Source organism: Electrophorus electricus, chromosome 1, assembly GCF_041902795.1.
Source record: "Electrophorus electricus isolate QZ-2024a chromosome 1, ASM4190279v1, whole genome shotgun sequence".
NCBI lineage: Eukaryota > Metazoa > Chordata > Actinopteri > Gymnotiformes > Gymnotidae > Electrophorus > Electrophorus electricus.
The window spans coordinates 33,047,439-33,069,522 of record NC_137497.1 but is presented as its reverse complement, the minus strand read 5'-3'; the positions used below and the strand labels follow the sequence as shown (position 1 = coordinate 33,069,522).

The following is a 22,084-nucleotide window of genomic DNA, read 5'->3' as shown; positions in this document are numbered from 1 at the left end:
CGCACACACACACACACACACACACACACACACACACACACACACACACACTTACCCAGTTTTGGACCATTCCTCTCTGGCACATTTTTTGGTCAAAATAATCATTTTGTTTAATAACTGCTTGTATTAACTAAGAAATTGATGTCTAAGTGTATTGTTTATACAGAGCCTACAATGTACATTAGTTTCTAAGCTATTTTTATGATATTGTCTATTTACTTATTTAATTTCATTACTCATCGTTAGCTTGAAGCTTTCTTTTCTTATAAATGCTCTGTGAGTTAAGTTTCGATTCTTAGGACCCAGCGCGACTCTGGGACGAGGGAGGGGCTTGCGATAGGGGAGGAGTTTGTTAATGATTGATAGCACTTTTTTTTAAAAGAAGGCAAAGCAGAGAGGCGCTGGGTGGCTAATGTAGACGAGATGTAGAGCTGTACAGGCGAGTGTCATTTTAATAATTCCAGAGCATCTGTTTAACCATCATATAACGTTTATATTTTGCGAATACTGTCATTTAACGACGACCTGATTTATTAAATAATGCAGCCTTAATTTTCTCATCACTGTTATTATTGTAGAGTTGATAATGTCAAAAATGCAGTTACTCATAAAAAAGGAGGGAGACGGTACGGCCGAGGGCGAGAAGGAACAACCGGAGCGCCGTTCGGAATCGGCCTTTAAGGGGCTTGGATCTCACTCTCTGAGTAAAGAGACTGTTTATGAATGGTTTGGTTTACATCTGAAGCCCGCTTACCGTATTGAATTCATATACGGATTGCTTCATATGTGCCAACCCTTAGAACTTCGCTTCTTGGGTTCCTGTCTCGAGGACCTCGCACGGAAAGATTTCCACGTTCTTAGAGACTTTGAAATACGAGCGAATTCTCCTAGTGAGATGGGTCTTTTGACGGATGTAAGCGACCCAGTGACGAGATCTAAGCTACTAGTTTGTCTGTCCCTCCTGGGCTCTGATAACAGGGAATGTGCTGGGATACTATTTCGGATACTGAACCATGTGGATTCATTTCGTTCACTGTCTGGGGACGGAGATGGGACGCACAACCGTGGTCTCGAACCTTTGACTGAATCACGCTCCGGGTTATTTGAGCAGTTGACGGTCCTTTTCACTATGGCAACACTTCACCCGGCCTTTCTTTTCCACCAGAGAGACATACTACGAATTAAACTCGAAAATATAAATGAGGAGCGACAGACCAAGCGTCATTACACCCCAAACATCCATCCCCAGGTGATTATATTTTTGAAGGTTGTAGAAGATTCACACTGGAATGGCTTGTCTGAAATTAGCAAGCTATGCTGGCTGGCTAGCTAAATTGCTTCCTTCCTTCCTAGCCAACCAGCAAGAGTCGGCTTGCATGCATAATAACCCTGTTCTAATTGCATGCATAATAGTTGTTACTAGCTAACTAACTAGTTAGTCGCATATTACAAGGTTATATAGCTAGTGATATAACTCGCTATGTAATTTATGTAACGTCAGGATTCGTTTCTGACTGATGCACAAATGTTTGTCCGTTTTAACAACTGGTGTTTCCCCAGCCTTACCGTTACCTTTAGCTTGATGGCTATCTATCCGACTGGCTAGCTAAATAGTTAGCTAATGCTAACTTGGCTTGCCAGCCTTCTTGACGTAACATAAGGGCCTACCCAAGTTAGCATTAGCTAGCTAACGGTTAGTTGGTGTCAGTAAGACTCAGTTCTCCCGAGTTACTTTACCTGTAAGTAAGCGCGTTAGTCGTAGTCAAAACATGATAGTTACACCAGAGACTTTTTGGAGCCAGACGACTACATTAAGGTAGCCACTAAAGTAACTTGTAAAGACTGTTTCGTTAATGAGCCAACCTTCAAGCTAGACAAGTCAGCTATTGTTTAAAGATTTAAGTAAGCTCATTACTTGCCATTGGCTGCCATGTTAGCTAAGATAGTATTTTAGGAAACTTGAAATGGATATACCAGCTAAATAATTCAATAGACTGTCTGCTAGTTGTAAACAAAAAGGGAATTGTGGGAAGTAGTCTGTAGATTCACCATACAGACTAGTTTACAATAAAATTATAGTAACCTGTACGATTCTTATATTTAATTTTTTTTATGATGAGGGAGCTCTTGAAATTGTTCCGATTTCTTTGTATGTTTCTTTGTTTGTTTTAAAGTAGACATAACCTGTTGAAATAACAATATAATCTATAGCTATAATATGGCACTTATGTTCCCAGTGGTCCACTGTTTTTGTCTGTTTGACAGTTGAATTATTAATTTATATTTGGAGAATAATACTTGTTTAATTTTTTTTTTAAACAATAAGGACAGGATCAGTGTCAGACAAATTCTGAGAGGGCTTGAGTGATATCTTAAGAGAAGATGGTACTCAAGGCTATGGGTGGCAGTGCATAGACATTATATGCAAGGGAGACATTGAAGAAATTGAGGTATTTTTTTCTAGATGGTATATAAGAATAAGCTCTGAGTCAATCCAGTAAACAGTGATGAGTGTAATAGACATTAATTCATTGGTACTAGAAATATTAGGAACAGTATCTGATATCTGGTAACTGACTGTTAATATGTAGCTAGATTTTTTTAAATGTTTCCCTGTTTTCTTATGAATTCCTTATGGATAAATAATTTAAAACGTTAAAATTGTTATTAATTAAACAAAGTTGAATCAAGTAGGTCTAGATTATGGAATTTTTTAAAATACAGTACAGAGTTGCATGGAGAAAGATCTCAAAGTAACTTTACATTTTGCCAACTAAATCAAGTCTAGATTTAGAGAGCATTTCCTACTCTTAAAACCCATATAATATGGCATAGAATATTTTTATGGCTTTTTTAAATGCAGCCAATAACTTATTTTTTGTGGTTACATCTAATAGCCTTGCTGTTACTACTGCAACAACAAGCCAAAAAAAAGGCTATATCAAGTGCAAGAGGGAACTATGGATAAAGAAGGCCTCCCTCAACATTTACAAGCAACCCACTAATTACTCAGTGATCAAACATCATCAAACAAAGCCTCTTATCACAGCTTGAAATGGATGTATACAGGGAAATTCCACTGTTAAATATAGCAATCCCCCCCGCAGAAATGTTAGAACCCAAAAATCTAAAAATGCCAGAGTATTTAGTAAACAGGGGAGATTGAAGTACTGCAAGGCCATATAACACACCTGGAGGACAACTACAAATACCCGGGGATTCTTTAATCAAATGGGAACTAACATGAGGCAGAAATGAGGACATAAACATCCAAGTACTTACATGGGGTAAGGCAGGTCCTCAAGAGGCAGTTCAATGGGAATAATTAGATCAAAGCCATAAAAGCATATGCCCTGCCAGTCGTCAAATACCCAGTAGGCACAATAAACAAGCCAAGGAAAGAGCTGCAAGCTGCTGACATCAAGACCAAAATCTCCTAACAATGCAATGAGTACTCCACCCAAAATCCAACACCCAAAGGCTGGAAACAATCTGGAAGGAATGGCTAAAATAAAATGTTTTTAAAGAGATTAAAAAACAATTAAAAATCAAGATTTGAAATCTCTCATTCACAAAAGTATTCATACCCTTTGCTGTGGCAATACAAATTGTAGTGCATCTGTTTAATTATCTTTGAGATGTGTCAAGTGGCCTGTTTACATCTTGCATTAACATGTGTTTCATGTCTGGATCATCTCTGGATATAGTTTGCTGGGATTTTGTTTACACTTTCAATAAAATGCGTCCCCAGATGAAATACGATTTTACTTTCCCAAGTAAAAATTTCAAACGCACAGGCTTGATTTACTTCCTACTGTAAACATGACCTTGTACAAAGCAGATATTGGTCCACTCAATAAACTCAGCACCCTGCTGGCTGTATGCCAATGCTGGGCTACCCATGGACAAACAAGCTCCTCAGCCTGCATAGAAAACAGTGTTTTATACTTGTTTTATACATTAAGAAAAAAATGAGATGTATATTTAATTAAGAAAATATTACTGACACCATATCACATTTCTTAAAGGTCGTTTATATAGCCTGCTCAGTTATGCTTACCAGGTTATCATATAGCACATACTGTCTTGGTTAATAAATAAACATATAGGCTTAAAGTAAAAGATAAATACATATACAGTTAATTCATTTATTCAAGCCTTGAATGGAATGAACTACTGATACCAAGTGTAGTATCATGCTTCTCAATACCAGACCCATATGTTGGCCAAAAAACCCCACATAGTCTTTCCATTGTCTGAACATTAAAATGTTTTTAGATTGAACACAGAGTAATCAGATTGCAGAAGTTTAATTTTGATTTTTAAATGAAGACTTATTTGAAAAATGCAAGTAAAATGACTATAAACTAAATGCTTCAGATATGATCACTTATTTTGAAATTACACATTAGGTGGTTTCTTCTGTTTAAGGTGTGTCTAGGTGCTCTTCTGTCATTCTCATTCTCCTGCAGATTACTGACAGAGGTGCTGAACACTTGGTATGATGCACAGCTAGAGGCAGGAATGCACAGATATGCTTTAGCAAAAAAGGATGGACAGGCTTGTGGCATGATTTCCCCACCAGGCAAGTGGGTCTTAAGCAGAACAAATCTCCATCATCTGGCTGTACATCTTGAACTGAAATAGATTTGACTTTGAACTCGCCGCTGTGCTTTTCCGTAGGAGTTTATTTTTTTCAGATGCATCGCTGTTTTTGTAGAACTGCCTGCTGATCCCCTTTTTTCTTTTTCTGTTATAATACTAGTAGCTCATCCTTCACACTTTTTTCCATGGACACATAACTCTTGAAATCTTTGATCTAGGTATGTGGCAGTGTTGAGAATGAGATGCGACTTTTGTTTTCATGTCATTTTAGTATTTTTATATACACAAAGTAATTTCTACCAAGCCTATCATACTTTCTGTGTAGCTGCTGTATCAGATATCTGAATCCAGTTATCTCAGCTATAGGCACTTAGTCCAGGCAAATATATGCAGCTACAGCTCTGTTAGGCCTGGGTTCTTTGGTGTCTTTGCCCTATTTTGTTGGTCTGCCCACAGATGTAATGGTAGCCTGGATGAATTTGAAGGAGTGGTGGAAGTTGAGTTCTGTGTAAGGAAAATAAATAATGAGAAGAACATTTGTAATTTGAGGTTAAGAAATCCACACATTATTTTAAACTACAATATTTTAATGTTTAAAATTATCCCACATGAGATTTAATGACTTAGGTAGTCTACATGCTAGATGGAGCTTTTGTGATGGAACCTATGGAGCATCATGAGTTCATGTGGCAAGACAATTAACTGCCTTATCCTAGATGCAAAATCAGTTAAATTCTCAACAGTTTCTGAACACTTCACCAATCATCTAAAGCTTTTCTTAACCTTTCAGATCTTTGTATAGAGGTCAGGGTGATTTCATTAGCAATGTATGAAAACTATGCTCACACTAGTCACAGAAGTGAGAGATGACCTTTTGTTTTTGGAATAGTCATGCTAGCTAGGTCACTGCCTTTTTGCTGCTTGAAGCAGCTGGCTTGTGTGTTGCCCATCTGAGTGAAATTAGCATGTGTGATTTGATTGCTTTATCCAGAATATAGTTCCTCAGGCTATATACAGTACTTAGACTTGAATGTTACAGGATCAAATCAATTGCTGTGTAGTACTTCAGTGATTTATTTTATGGAAGAGCATATTTGACAGCACACCAAGCACTATGTCTGTCAAAAAATAGGCACTGCACATAACCTAGCTAACACTAGGTTATGTCCCTATGGCGAACCATGGTGGTGGCTGCATCATGGGGGTGGGATAGGGAGACTGGTAACATTTGAGGCATGAATAAATGCAGCCAAATACAGGAACATGCTTAAAAATCTCCTCTAAAGCACATGCAAATGCTTGCTGGGGTAACGGTTCACCCTTCAACATGATAGTGATCCAAAGCTTATAGGCTAGTCTCTGAATGACCATGAGTAGCCCAGTCAAAGTCACTTAAACCCCATCAGACATCTGTGGAGAGACCTGAAGATGGCACAGATGCTTGTGAGAATCTGCCATGAAGAATGGAATAATCTGCCCAAATCCAGGTGTGCAAAGAGGTGTGCTGCCAAAGAGATTTCTGAAAAAAAAAATCACAGAATAAAGGAACTGAATACTTATGTGAAGAAGAGGTTTCAGTTTATTATTTTTAATAAATTTGCAAAACGTTTTCGCTTTAGTATTTTGTGTGATTTATGTATAGATTTATGGAGAAAACAAAGACAATTGTATACATTCAAAATAAAGTTCATAACATACTGTGCAGCAAGTAAACAAGTCAGAATACTTTCTGAATCCACTGGATATTCTCAAGCAGCTGGCCATATCCCAACCTGTGTGTGTGTGTGTGTGTGTGTGTGTGTGTGTGTGTGTGTGTGTGTGCTTTTTAATTGTAGTCTACTTTTGTCTGCACTTTTTTTTGTCTCCTCAGAAAGTGGCTACAGATGAGCAGCTCTCACCTTTTGTTTTTTTAGTTCAGTAAAACAAATAAATAAAATTGAGTTGTTTTCAGTCAAAAAATCTGTTCTGATTCTGAAAGAGCCATTTTTGTGAATGGAACCAGTTAAACTTTAAAACACAAATGGATATTCTGTCTATGTTTTATATTTGGTAATAGAGTCCAAAATCCAGATATGTTAAAAGCATGCATTAACTTTTCTTATCTTTTATTACTTCAGAACAGGCCCCAGAAGCCAGAGATCCCTAGCACAGAGGTTTGTGTGAATGAGACAACACACCTCACCCCTGCCCATCACAACAAAAAAGCCGAGAGAGACAGTAAGGCTCATTCGTGGGCTGAGTATACAGCCATTTATTTTTGACGCACTGAACACTGTCATGGTTAGACATTAAAAAAGTATATGTTCGTAACATCCTGTTTTAAGGCTTTAAGTAAATGTTTTAATGTTCAGTGATTTGGAAAGATTATTGGTCCTTTTTAACATTTTAGCAGTCCACATTGAGAAGATTGTGTTGAAGGGGATCTCATGGGGCAAGACTGAACGGGAATACAATTTTGAGGTACAGGATTGTATTTGCATGAATATAAATCAGATATATAACATAAGATAACATAAAATTCAAATGTAGATTGCTGCACTGGACTATAGAACATTGTATGAACATCCTAGGTAATGAGTGGCAATATTTAAAATGTAGAACAGGGTTGGGCATTTAATATGGACTTGAAATTGTTACTGATGCATAGATTTTGCAAACATTTTAAATTTTTGCAATTTTCTGTCCATTGTTCATTTTTCACTCTTAAATAATAAATATTAAATCACAGTGCTTGGAGATCACAATCCTTTGAAAGATGATTGTAGAATATACATTGAATTTACAAATATCTATTATTATAGTATTGAATCTGGAGGTCCAAAAAAGGTAGATAAAGTGCCTTGCAAAAGTATTTAGTGGCTATAAATCATCAGATTAATCTGGATTACAGTTGACACTATAATAGATTGTGCTGTTATGTTTATTTTAAGATTTACACATTATAAACTTAATGATATTGATATTAGTTATGTAATAAAACGTTCTGTGACAGATTACTACCTGAAAATGCTGTTAGCATAGCCCTTGTGCTAATATAATAATATATATGGTTACTTTTAGGTGAAATGGTCTGACTTGTCAACAAGCTCTGTCACAAAAACACATCTTGAACTGGAAAACTTCCTGCTGAAGGTATTCGGTGTTATCAGTCAAATTTTAGGGACTTAATTTCAACCTATGACTGTACATTATTTTAATCTTTTGTAGATGTCCTGCATTTCTAATGTGTCAAATCTCCATACACACATAGTATTATATGTAGCAACTTCTAAACAACATTTAATATACAAACATTTCAGGAGCTCACTGGTTACCTTATGTCAGCATCACAGTTTGTTTCTCTAACCTCTCCAGACAAGATAAAAATAAATGGCTCTTTTATTTGGTTTTTGGTTGAATGCAGTTTGTTTAAAAAGGCAAGCTAAATTTTGACTGCTATCTGAAATGTAAAATGTACGTACTCTTAAGTAGTACAAAAGCACCGTAAGATCGTGACAAAGGGATGGCAAACATCATCTTGTTTAATATGATGGCGGTGGTGGTGTTGGAAGCAATTTGTGTTATAATTGTGCTTCTTATTCTTTCAGCTTCCAAAGGAGGCCTCCACAGACTCATTTGAGAGGGGTATTTTACAACTACTCAGTCAGGGCCAGAATCATCACTGGAGAGAAGTGGAGAGAATACTGAAGTAAGTGCAGTAAAACTGTCATTAGAAATGACTGAAATGACATTGTGTACATTTATAGGGGCAACCAATGTGGCTTTCCCCCCCCCACCCCTCATAACCGATATTTGAAGCCAGTATTCATTTACCATAAATTTGATACTTGTAGTGTGAAATTTTACAAGAATGCAACTCTTAATCACAACTTTTATAATCAGCATGTTTAATATTAGAACATTATAAAAGATAAATTGCTTTGAGGTTTAGACATGATAAATATTGGTCAGTTTATTTGGCTAGAGTGTAGTGTGCATCAGAACAAAAACAAAGGTATGGGGTGGGACAGAGACAGACTAGAGAAGTGTTTGTGTGTTGTACTTGATGTCAGCCACATTTCAAGCAGTCCAATAACTGGGTGGTACAAAAAGGTGTGGGTTTTTGTTTGTTTGTTGGTTTTTTTATATAAACTTAAAAAAAAACATTTATCAGAAAGGAAAGTAGCTCAGTAATTAGGATCGGCAGAAAATTTATGAATATTGGCTCAGATTATCGGTTGGGCAGATAATCCGTCAACCTCTAGTATATTATCCTTCCACTAAAGCGAAATAAAATGGTGGTTTGACCAGCCTCCTTTGTAGATGAAACTCCTTCCTCCTGAGTAGAATACAAAGACTGGTTGACATCTTTTTCTGTCTGTCAGAGAGAAGTTCCTGTCAGCACCACATGCTTTCCGTCAGAAACGGAAGGTGTGCATCTTCTTCCACTGTGGTGTCTCACCATTCCCCAGCCTATACTGTGAGTTACTGAACATCCTCACTTTTTGATGAAATACAAACCTTTGCTTGAGAATGATTTCCCCCCACCCCCCAAGTTTAGGGTTGGTCATGATACTGAAAGAGTTGGAATAACTTCTGTTGGCCCTCGAGAGCACAATCTCGATTTAGCTAATTGATAATCAAAGGAAACAGATTTTTTGGCTGCCATGCCACTTTGTCAGTAGTGCTGACCTGCATCTTTGCTTCTGGTTTATATGTAATCTATTGGGCCTGCCTCACCGACTGTTATTAATTAGTTTTTAGTAATATTTCTGGGTCAGATGATTGAGATGTAACCAGAACCTTAGGCCTTGAAAATATGAAACCTTCCAGCCTCTGAATTTCTGCATGTCCCGCAATCATACATCTTTATATAATGGTATCAAGCCTGCCAGCATCACTGGACAACTTATGTTCTCAAACATACCTCCCCAATTTAAGATCTGCCTAAATTCAGCCATCAATCAGTAATCAATGAACGATCTGTGAACTAATTCACCATCATAGAGCGGAAGACCCATTGTTGATTGAGGGTGGGTTTTCTAGTTGGAACCGAGCAGATGACAAAACTGGATCATATTTAATCCTCTATCTATTATGCTGTCCTGTTAGGGTGTGGTTATTTTTATAGTGTCAGATGTATGTGTTTGTGCAAAATTGGCAATTTGCTGCCATAAACTTGCACAATATGGACAAGATATGATCTTGGGATTATGTTACTACATATCAAGTTGCTGATATCCCATGCTGTATATTATAACCTCATTGGTGTACCATAATGCAACATGGTTACACACCATGTTGAAAGCATTATTTTAATACTAATTATTTTTGAGTCTCTTGAGTCATCAGAATAAATCAATAGCAATAGTAATTGAGAGCAGTTCATGTTCCTGATACTTACAGTATACCAATAACAAAATTAGTTGTGTGTTAAGGTGCTCATTTACAGCCTCATAAATGCAACCCTTTGCCATATATCAGTATTTCAGTGGCCAGTACTGCAGTAACAATTTACTATTGACAGGACAGAGCCCTAGCAGCAAGAAATGTTTATCGTTTTGTGCAGTTTACCAAGGTGGTTGAGAAACTCTCAACTATTTTCATTCTATATGTATGCACTACAAGCAAAATGTTTAATGTTTGCTTTTGTGATTTTTGTATTTTGTTTTCAGGTAACCACGTCTCCTCAGGTCAGCCCCACAAAGAGGACTGCTCTGAGCCATCAAGTCCAGAGGAAGGTGAGTGTTTGTTTGTCAGTCTGCAGTAATTTTTAATATCTAGTTTAGTGTCTTCATGTTTGTATTTTACCTGGTCCAATTGTTCTAACAATCTTTAGCAAAAGAAGGCAAAACAGAACTGAGGCCTGAGACACCACCTTAATGGACTATTACTGTTCTGACATGTCTATTCCATAAAGGTCTATCATGGCATTTTAGTCTTGCAGTAAATGCAATGAAAACCAGTAGAATGAAGATGTCAACAATACTGTATCTATTCCCAAAACACACTGCCATTGTAGAGCAGTTAAAGATCATCTGTGAACAGCTGAGGTATTAACTCTAGTGAGCATGAACTGAAATCACAGTAAAAGTTTAATTGTGCTTGTTCATGAACGGCTGGGAAAGCACTCTTTAGGATCTGGGCCCTAACAGGGCCTGTATATACTTGCATATTTGAGTTTTCTATTATCTGCCCATCAGTGTGGGTGGTTTAGAACATGCTGAAAGAATAAATTATCTATAAACATTCCTGAGGACCATTATGACGTGTGTGTGTTTGTGTGTGCGCGCGCGCATGTGTGCATGCAAATTAAAATAAAATTTAACATTTTTCACCTTAAATCTTTTTATTTAGTTCTGCTTCACACACTGCATTTATGAAAAACCCAGAATATAAAGTGTGACTGCTTGCCCATTAAGGACCCTTTATTGCTGACTATGCAAATATTTAATCAAATGCTTAACTGAATGTTTATTTAATGAGAGAATGCTTAATTGAGTGTTTATTTAATGAGAGAATGCATGTACAGAAAAAATGAGTGTTTCGTGATTGTGTATAAATGTTTTTTTATTGCAGATATGAAACCATTTGTCCAGGGACATCGTAAGAAACCTGGCAGCAGAAGCCCCAGTCTTAAGTGGGTGTTCATTTAGACACACAAATATAGCGTTGACTTATTCTCATCTAACCACACAAATATAGCATTTACTTATTCCCTTCAAACCTGACAAATATGGATATGTATGTCCAGTTGGAAGTGAACTTTGTAGAAAGTAAAATCCTTTTGAGGTCTTAGACAGTTGGACAGTCAGATGTTGATTAAACTTTACCAGAGTGACAGAAGGGGGAATGATGATTCAAAGCATACAAGGACTAAGATTGTGGCTGTGATTCCTATGTGGTTTATTTAGCACAGACTAGGGCTGTGTTTAAAAGATGCCACTACATACTAATTGCATACTGATTGGGCCCCACAGCAGCATGCCGTATACAGTATACGCCCAAAACTAATTTTTTCAGTACTTGAAAGATACCTGGATGACGTACTACTCCAGCCAAATATTCCAATATGAACCTGAGATATGTTCATTGTGTACTGCATTCTGTCATGCAACAGTTACAGAAAATCTTTCACAAGCGAGCGAAAACCTTCATACGTTCATGTGACCCTGTAGTATGGCTTGCCTTTGGACCAGTATTCACTATATACTAAATGTAGTTTGTAGTATGCTCGATGTAGTAGTTTATTTTGAAACTTGAGTCAACATTACTGACATTATGAACTCAAAAGTTGAATAGTGTTTCTGCATTTGAATGTCACCAGGTTAGATGCTTATTTTCAAGAAGTAATGCTTTGTTCATCTAAAAGGGACTGTCCTAACTTGCTGTTTTAATTTAGCATATGCTTGTTTCTGCTATTTGTAGTTTTTTGGAGGGCTTTTCTATTCTTTTTTTTTTTTAAGTTCTGTTAATGGGTAAGTTGGGGTTAGGGTCATCCCTACTTTCTGTTTAGTGGGTACGTTAAGAGAATGACTGACAAGTTTTCTTAACACCAAAAAACACATTCACAAGAAATGGTGTAATCAAATATACATGTGCACCACAAAAAGTTAGAATATCGTGAAAAAGTTAATTTCTGTTCCTAATTTAATTCAAAAGGGTAGTGTCATATTTTGTATTCATTACACATAAAGTGACATTTCAAGACCTTTTTATTTGTTTTACTTTTGATCAGTATGGCTTATAGCATGAAAATCAGAAATCCAGTATCTCAAATTATTAGAATAAACAGAATTAAACAGAAAAGTATGTACAATACAGAAATGTTCAACTTCTATTAAGTATGTTCATATATAAATTGCATGGAGGCAATCAGCTTGTGGCACTGTTGAGAAGCCCAGGCTACTTTGAAAGTGTATTGGGTGTTTCTCATCTTCCTCTTGACAATACTTTAAAGATTCTCTATAGGGTTCTGGTCTGGAGAGTTGGCTGGCCAGTCAAGCACAATAATATAGTCAGCAAACCATTTGGTAGTACTTTTGGCATTGTAGCAAGTGCTAAGTCCTGCTCTGCAAGGAAATCGGCATCGTGATAAAGCTTGTCAGCAAATGGAAGTATGAAAAGTGCTTTAAAATCTCCTGTTAGATGGCTGTGTTGAATTTGAACTTGATCAAACACAGTGGACCAACACCAGCAGATGACATAGCACCACAAACCATCACAGACGGCGAAAACTTTACACAGGACTTCAGATACAGTGGATTCTGTGCCTCTCCATCCAGACTCTAGGACCTAGATTTCCAGATGAAATGCAAAATTTACTTTCATCTGAAAAGAGGACTGTGGACCACTTAGCAACAATTCAGTTATTTTTCTCCTTAGCCCAAAGTAAGATACTTCTGACATGTCTGTGGTTCAGGAGTAGCTCGATATTAGGAATGTGGCAGTTGTAGCCCCTTTCCTGGAGACATCTGTGCATGGTGATGCACAGATTCACTGACACCAGCCTCAGTCCACTCCTTGTGACTGGCTCCCAAGTTCTTGAATCGACTTTTCTTGACAATCCTCTCAAGGCTGCGGTCATCCCTGTTGTTCATGCACCTTTTTCTACCACATTTTCCCCTTTCAGTCAACTTTCTATTAATATGTTTTAAAACAGCACTCTGTAAAGAGCCAGCCTTTTCATCAATAGTAATTTAATCAAATTAAACATTATAATAATTTAAGATATTGAATTTCTGATTTTCGTGAACTAAAAGTCACACTGATCAAAAGTTTAAAAAAAAAAAAAGGGAAAATAGTGATGTCACTAAGTGCAATGAAAATAACAGAATATCATGAAAAGGTTCATGTCTGATCATAATTCAAAAAGGTAAAATATTTCTTTTTTAAATGCACCTATGCATACGTCATTGTGTTGTGGTTACTCATCAACATTATATAACTGCTATTTGGTATAAGCTGCTAGCTCATGATGATTTAATTAACTTAAAGTGCAAGTAGTCTCTAGATAATACTAATGTGTTGGAACCAAAAATGGTTTAATGCACTGCTTTTACACCTAATACACTGTTGCCAAAATACTTGTACATTAGTTCTTATATTTAACCAAAAATTGGTTACACTCTGTTTTCTTAGTAACAGGACACCACAATATTTTAGATTATTTAATAGGTCAATTAATAAAATACTTTCTGCAGCCATTGCTGAAGTTTCCCCTACTACAATTCATCTGTAGATATGAACATTTATATATTGATATATTAATTCATGGATATAACCTTGCAGTTCATATCAATCAGGTAATGACTGGGAAAACCATAGGGGAAAACTGCAGCTTGTATCTTTCAGCTGTTGTTTGTATAAAACACTTAAACTGCTGTCATTTTGCTGTATGAGTAAGTAACCAGTATTTTTGCTCTTGGGACGCCGGCAGTGTGGAAACCCTGAGACCAGCTCCCATCTCATCGAACAACAGCCTGGGCGAGTGGGGGAGAAAGGGCTGCATGCCGAAACCCACCTGTAGCCAGAACACTGTGAGTAGATGCCCACACATTTATGTTGTACTTGTGTGTTTGAGAATATGGACGTGTTCTAATTCATACTATATACCTAAAGCACATCTGTACAAAGTAGTACTTACTGGTACAAACTAGTACACACCCGTGCCATCAAGCATTAAGCAGGTAAGCACAAGGGTCTGAAGAGAAACTAACACGGGGTATTACGTTGAACCTTTTTTTTTACAACAGCTCTCAGGCCGAGAAGAAGAGAGTTCAAATTCCAAGCCAAAAGCCAGAACAGCCTTTTCTAACAGGTAAGTCCAGGCAAATGATCTTGTCAGAAATGCCTGTTTTCATTTTTATTTTTAGTGAAAATAACTTTTTTTTGTTTTTTCATTATTTTTGAGCTCTTCATCAGTGAGAGAACTGAAAATGATGTTTGAAACTAAGGTTATGCATGTGTTACTGAGACTGAATTTTAGATGAATTAAATACGATCAAGACATGACATTTTTTATCTGTCAACCTTGAGTGTATTCACTTTTTTTTTTACATTTTATTTTTACACTAAAGTTTTATATATACATAAAACCTAAAAAGCAATGCACTCTTTGTATATTTTTTTTCCCCTTTCCCCCTGCTAATAAAGTATAATACTACCAATACTACTGCATAAGAAGAAGAAGAATGGAAACAGCAATAAATGTTTGATGGGGACTGGGGAGGAAAAAATGCACAATTATTTTTCATGGCACCATATCATACAAAAGTAATTTATTCTACACACTGACACATTTCACCCATCTGTTCTCCCCCGCCACAGATGAATCTACTTTAAATGAGGCCGTTCATTTATCAAGGGAAATTTAGTCTAATTTTATCAAGGGTAAAGGAGCTATAAAAGTCTCCCATATTTTGTTGTACGTGTTGGGTTTTTTTCTTACAATAACTTGACATCAAAGTTAACAAAATTTATATATAAATGTATATATGTATATATATGTATGTATGTATGTGTGTGTGTGTGTGTATATATGTGTGTATATATATATATATATGTGTGTGTGTGTGTGTGTGTGTGTGTATATATATATATATATATGTGTGTGTGTGTGTGTGTGTATATGTGTGTGTGTGTGTGTGTGTATATATATGTGTGTGTGTGTGTGTGTGTGTGTGTGTGTGTGTGTATATATACACACACACACACACACACACATAAAATATTATGGACTTTTGTAGGTGTCATGTAGCCTTCTAAACAGTGCCCTTCAGTAAAGTACTACATACTTATTATATGTAATTAATGGTCAATATTCACACCAAGCAGAACATCAGTACAGGGCAGTTAAAGCATTGAAATGGTACATTCAGAGTGTCAGACCAGCACATTGACACAGCATTTGTAAATCATGAAACATCAGTGGATTAGAACTAAAGCGCAGACCAATTTTTGCTTTGATGCAGACCAATTGAAATAAAGTACACAGTGAACACAGTGAAAAATATTATGGACATGTTGGATGCATCCACCTCCTTCCTTTTTCTAAAACAGTGAGAAGGGAGAGAGGGGAGTCGGAAGAGGAGCTTACTTTGCCAATGGGGTAATGTCACCCCCATCAATACTGGGCCACTCTAAAGGGAAAGGTAAACATTTGGTTATAAAAACCTGAGTTATAACCAAGTTACACAGTTATAAAAATAGGGATTATCTTTTCCTTTTGATTTGATTTTGATTTCCATTCTTAGCTGTTGTTTTTTTAAATACTGTTCATTTATGCCTAATGGTATAGGATTTTGTGTTTGCAGTGTCTCAGCATACCATTAAGATGTCTCCCCATCCTAGCCATCCTCAGTTTTAGGGGACTATTGATTCGTAGGAGTGTAACGATGCACTCCGACTCACAATTCGATACAATTCACATTACTGGATTCACGATTCAATTTTTATTTCTTTAGTGTAGAAAAAAAAAGCAAAACATGCAGTTTTTTCTTGTATAAATTCTTTAACAAAAAGGATACTTTAATCCACTGCAATTAAATTATGAGAAGAAGTTTACAACTGTAAACAATTTGTACACAGTACATTTTATCTTTACCATTATATTAAATGACCAGGTGAAAGCATTATTTTTTTATTTCTGACGCAACTGCAAAATCAGTGTCATGCTTTAATTTTAAATGTCATGCTTTTAATTGTTTAATAACAAGACGAAAAAATAGAATCTACTGGGACCAGAATATTGACATTGCAAATGTAGAATATACCTATTTTTGCAGTTTAGCTTGCAGATTTATCCTTCTCTCAGCCTTAAAAATATATTGAAGCATAATAAAATTATAGGACATATAGTTTGATTTTCACATTTGTCAGAAATTCTATCCCTTTTACATGTAAACATTTTTCTTGTCCATTTTCTTTGCAGGTGTGTGCTCAGATACTACCTCCTGCCACAACATATATGGCGAGACGTCGTCAGAGAGCTACAGTTCCCCCTCCAGCCCCCAGCACGATGGCAGAGAGAGCCTGGAGAGTGACGACGAGAAAGGCAAAGGTAAATCTGATCTGTAGTGTAAAATAAGGGTTTCGAGTCTAATCCTGAGGGCCGCTGCCCTGCACGGTTTCCCCTGCTCCAAAATGCCAGCTCCAGCTCAGGAAGGGCTTGATAATGATCTGATCAGCTGCTTTGTGTGTTTTGGGGGAGGCTACCCTGTGCAGGGCAGTGGGTCCCAGCACTGGAGTGGAATCTGCTTCTAAAATCTAACACGGTCTGTGTTACTCAACTTCCCAAATTAAACTTGCTCTTCCTTCGTTTTCCTCCCTTAGACACAGACAGCCAATCAGATGACTCCAGAAAGTCTGTTGCAGGCTCTGTCCTTGTCTGCCCAGTCAGAGGAGGGTGCGTGGATACGCATCACCCCTTCGTTGCTGTGGAGCAGTCTGGGCCTCACAAGGCCACTCTGCGGGGTCCTGCTCTGCCGGGTCTGCTGCACTTTGGCCACCCCATGCCATGCACGTTCCACACGCACACTGAGACCTTAATTACTGGGGGCCCCCCCCAGGTGCCAAATGCAAAGCTGGGCCCAGACTTGAGGATGCCACATCCCATCATGCCCACGCAGTCGGTGGCTATAGATGATGGAGAAAAATGCTCATCTGATGTCCCTTCTGCTGTCCAGCCTTTTAGCTCCCCGGTTCTAGGGCTACAGCCGGCTGGCAGTCCTGCTCTGCAGCCTCTCCTGCCACGATTTAAGGTCACAGGGGGGCAGTCTGGTGCAGAGAGTGGGGTGCTGGGCACTCACCAAGCCCCGGTAGGGGCCATTAGCGTTGTTCAGTGTGGCCCTGCTTACCCTCCAGGGCTACCTACAGCCTATGCTAGCACAGATCCGGTCCACAGCCCACTCACTCCAGCAGATTCTCACAGCAAATCTCCGGCCCTGACCCTGCCCTCCGCACTGCCACCCTCACTCAGCCTGGCCATCCCTTCCACTGGCATTCCCCCCATATGCGCTATAGGCTCCATGGGCACAGCTTCTGCTGGTCAGGCTCCATCTCCAGTGGTGCCCACCCACACCCCAGGACCTGCCCCCAGCCCCATACCTGCTCTCACACACAGCACTGCTCAGAGTGATGGCAGCTGCTACATTAACAGCAGCGCCACCAGCAGCAGCCTCTCCCAGCAGCAACTCACCGCTGCACAGCAGCCTGTGGGATGCCATGCCTGTGGCTGTCGGGGCAGCTGTGGCAGTAGCCACGCCCCCAGCTACTACTTCCCCACCCAGATGGCTCCCCAGCAGCTCTTCAACATCTCCCCCGTCTTTCCGTTCACCTCAATGTGCAGCAATAACTACGTCAGCCAGCTCAGCCCGACCCTCCAGAGCAACAGCACCAGCCAGTTGCCATTCTACCCAGCTTGCCCAAGTGCGTTTGCGGGCCGGCCTCTGCTCCACCTACACAGCCAGTCCCACCAGGAACACATGCTGGGCTCACAGGCAGCCACATTCAGAATGCAACAGCTGCCTGGCCTCAATCGCTTTTACCAGCCCATTTACAGTAGCACCATGGTGTCTGGAGCGAGCATCACCCTTGGCGATACCGCTGGTGGAGTCAATAAGAAAAATGGCAGCATTTCTTGCTACAACTGTGGAGGCAGTGGGCACTATGCGCAGGAGTGCAAACAGCCAGCCATTGATGCTACACAGCAAGGTAAGATGGGCTGAGAACTGCTGCAGCTGGCAGAGAAGCTGAGCATCTTCTTTTCAGCCATTTGTTCACTTCAGCAAAATATTTAATTGTAATGGTAACTTCTCTAATATCAGATTTTAAACTGATTTTATTTTAAACTGAAATTATTTTATTAGGAACTTACTTGACATATCTGTTAAGTGATTTTTATAGTGTAAGGGAAAGTTTCCACAAAATCAGAATAGAAATTAAATGAAAGACAAATGTGTGTTCAAAGATTCCTTTTGTTTTAGTGTCATTTGTTGGATTCTTAAACAAATTGAAAATATCTAATTTAATAATACCTATTCTATATATCGTAAAACAAAATGCATGTTTTATCCATTTTTAAAATTACACATTTTTTGTTGCTGTTTGGTGGACCAATGGGAGCCCATTAACTTAAACTCATCTCCTGAGTCTACATGCATACTGTAAGGCCAGAAGTATGTGGACAGCCCTTGTAATTATAGAGTTCCTGTGTTTTAGACATGCCCATTATTAACCATGCAAACTCAAAGAGCAGGGCAACCAAGTGTATAATAAGTAAAAATCACCTATCCTCTATTGCATAACATACTACAGAGTTCCAGACTTCCTCTGGGAACAGAATATGCACAGAAGTGTGCATCAGGAGCTTCATGAAATGGGTTTCCATAGCCAAACTGCACACTAGCCTAAGACCACTATGCACAATGCCAAGCTTTGGCCGGTGTGGTGTAAAGCATGTACCTGCTGGAACCTGGAGCAGTGGAAACGTGTCCTCTGGAGTGATCAATCTCTTTTCATTATCTGATGGCAGTCTAATGGACAAATCTGGGTTTTCCAGATATAAAAGAATATTACTGTTGTCATGATGCATTTCAATAGGTAAACGTTTGGTGAGGGAGGATAACGGTCTCGGGCTGTTTTTTGGGGTTTGGGCCCCTTAGTTACAGTATAGAATAATGTTAATGCCACAGTGTACAAAGACATCTTAAACAATTACATGCTTCCCACTTATGCACAAAGCAAGATTCATAAAGAAGACAAAGATGTCCAACAAGCTCATCTAGGCATGATGGTCAGCTGTCCAACATATTTTGGTCCTTTCAGTCCTGCTCATCTAATGTGTGTGAGGTGAACTGATCTCAAGTCAGCACTGTTTCTGTTTTGTGTGAAATAGCTCCAACTCTCTGTTTTCCTCTTCCAGGTGGCTTCTGGCTGAAATATGCCCCACATCCTGAAGCATTAGATCACAATCCTGACTGAGGGTTCAACGCTTGATCCTGGTTCTCTCCTCCAGTGGCGGTCACTCCACTCTTGGCTGAAGTCTTGGGGTTGTTAACTGTACATACACATAACTGCTTTTTAAAATGCTTTAAGGTTGTGGCGGGCTGGAGTATTTGTGCCTGACATCTTCACCAAAGCAGAGAGACATGCATGAGCCTTCTGGTGAACTGAGGACTGGCACAGGACTGCAGGTCATGCTTACTGATCTTGGCTATTTTCTTGAATTTGAGTTTTATGGAGAAATGGACACAGTTCGGCTCTAAGGATTTAATGGGTTTGCAGGTAGTATATCTGCTTTTTCTCAGTGTGACCCATTTCTAGTCACGTGAGAATGGAATGACTTTAAGTAGGGCCACTCTGAAGTCAAAAGAAGAATATTTCGATTGCTGTATGGTGGTATAATTGAAACTATGCTTACATAGATTTTTGCATATATTTCGATATATTATGGTTGTTGGAGTTGATGTCAAAGAAAAGCTAAAAATTTAGTTTTCCACTATTAGAAAATTGCACATATGTAAACTCAGAACTCCCAAAGGTAATAATTAATTGTAGAGGTTTTAAAACTAACTTTTTTGATTACTGATTTTCCCCAAAGACTATGTTTTTGTTTTTACTCAGGTCAGCATCAGTTCCTGCCATATGTATTTTAGAGTCCAAAACAGTATCTGTGTTGGCAAAATGCTGTCCCTCAACAGGATGTAGCAGGTTTGGGAGCATGAAAACCTTTTACACAATCATAAATGGTGGTACTACAATCGTAAATGGTTAGGGTCAGGATTAGTTTCTGCATATTAAAGCCAGCTTTTACCCCAGCTGTCAAACTGTTGAGTGACAGTTTGGAAACTAAATTTTCTATAATTCCTATATTTAAGATCCCAGGGATCCAAGCAAAATTTTCTTACATGTTTTACAATAATTGGAAAATTGTTGTTGTTGTTGTTGTTGTTGTTGTTGTTGAGTCCTTTTGTAAACTGTTAAATGTGCAGCAATGGAAAGTTGAGCAAGCCTTTTCCCTCCTCGCCTGCTGCACCTCTATGAATGTATAAGTTGAGTTTCTCAATAGAAGGGAATTTTGTAGTAATGGTAATATTTAAATAACTAACCTTTTAGAGCATTTTCCAGTTGATATAATGTGAAATGCATATTGAGGCACTCAAGCATCATGTTTGTCTAAGGTAAATGCTGCTATTTACTTTCAAATTTAATTTTGTCTTTATGGTGATGTGCACTATACCAACAAGAAGTCCTGAAGGCTTGATATGAAGATAAATTCATAACATATAAGAGTAACGCTCCTCTCTCCTGTTATACCATTTTACCACACATTCAGTATTGCTCTGTAGGTAATCCATAGCATAACGCTGCCACTAGGTGGTGCCAAAACGGCTCCATCCTCCTATGGTAATATGCCTTGCCATAGCCTTCTGTTCTGACAGTGGCAAGGTTCTTTTCCTCTGTGTGATGCATAAAAATTGCAGTGTGTTTGTTTTAGTTATGTTTCTTTTGGTTACGCTCTTGCACTCTGCACTCCTGCCTTTGTACCTGCAGGCATTCAGCCCACATGTCCTAAACATTGGTCCATGATCTGGGCTGTCTGCATGTGCGGCAGTTTTAAACATTTGAAATAAAACTGTTCTCCAATTGTTGCACTGATGCAGAACCAAGTTTGGAAATCCTGCATGTTTGGAATATTTGTACTGGGAGAAAGTGAATCACTGAACACTAACCATTGTGCAAAACAAAATGTTAATTATGAGCCATACTGATAGCTGCAATGGATCAGCTCAAGAGTGTTAGGAGGGAAGTGTACAGTATGCCTCCCAAATTAAGGCTCCTCTGAGTGTCTCACTTTCTTTGTATATTGTACAGCAAACAATTTATGACTCCATTTAGTGGAGTATTGGCCCCACGTCCCACCCCTGCCTCCACCATCATACCCTCGCATTCCATTCCCAATGCCACCATCACACACACCTATTCCACTCCCAACCACTGTACCCAACCATACATCCACCTATACCAAATTCATAACTGCTGAAGAATTCTGTTGCTTGTTAAAACCAGAGAAGAAAGGTGACCTCTGGAACACTGAAATTCCACCAGTGACTTGGGAAACACACACTGTTTTTTGGTGATGGAATGAATGGACACTCCACGGAAGACTGAGACTGGTGTGTGTGTGTGTGTGTGTGTGTGTGTGTGTGTGTGTGTGTGTGTGTGTAAGAACGTAAGAACCTGCCACTTGACCTTGTTAAACTTGCAGTTTGAAAGAATATTGTTCTGTATCAGACATAAGATACAGGGTCTACCTTCAGTTGTATGTTTACTGTTACATTTGATACGTTAATGTTATGTATTGAAAAGGTTAAATATATTTCAAAAGAGAGTTTGGATTTTATGCGAACTCTTCTTTTTCCTTGGAATTTAATAGCAATAAATACATATTAAAAAGGTCTCTCTGAGGTTCTTGCTGTGTGACACAAAATTAGTATGT

The 22,084-nt window shown here is 38.5% G+C and overlaps 1 protein-coding gene across 1 annotated transcript; it reads left to right on the top strand.

Annotated features, from left to right (window-relative positions):
- Window positions 1-409: 409 nt before the first annotated feature.
- LOC113571948 (zinc finger CCHC domain-containing protein 2-like) lies at window positions 410-22,044 on the top strand. The gene is made up of 14 exons (XM_027001181.3): window positions 410-1,249; window positions 6,723-6,822; window positions 6,995-7,065; window positions 7,666-7,737; window positions 8,193-8,293; window positions 8,970-9,064; window positions 10,260-10,325; window positions 11,164-11,224; window positions 14,024-14,123; window positions 14,340-14,404; window positions 15,646-15,737; window positions 16,517-16,645; window positions 16,918-18,297; window positions 19,508-22,044. The coding sequence occupies exons 1-14, from the start codon at window positions 587-589 to the stop codon at window positions 19,564-19,566; spliced, it is 3,054 nt and encodes a 1,017-aa protein (XP_026856982.3). The 5' UTR covers window positions 410-586; the 3' UTR covers window positions 19,567-22,044.
- Window positions 22,045-22,084: the final 40 nt, after the last annotated feature.

Coding starts and splice junctions, on each gene's coding strand:
- LOC113571948 (XM_027001181.3), top strand. CDS start 587: ATGTCAAAAATGCAGTTACTCATAAAAAAGGAGGGAGACGGTACGGCC. Junction 8,294..8,969: donor GAAGTGGAGAGAATACTGAA/GTAAGTGCAGTA, acceptor TCTGTCTGTCAG/AGAGAAGTTCCTGTCAGCAC. Junction 11,225..14,023: donor AGCAGAAGCCCCAGTCTTAA/GTGGGTGTTCAT, acceptor GGACGCCGGCAG/TGTGGAAACCCTGAGACCAG.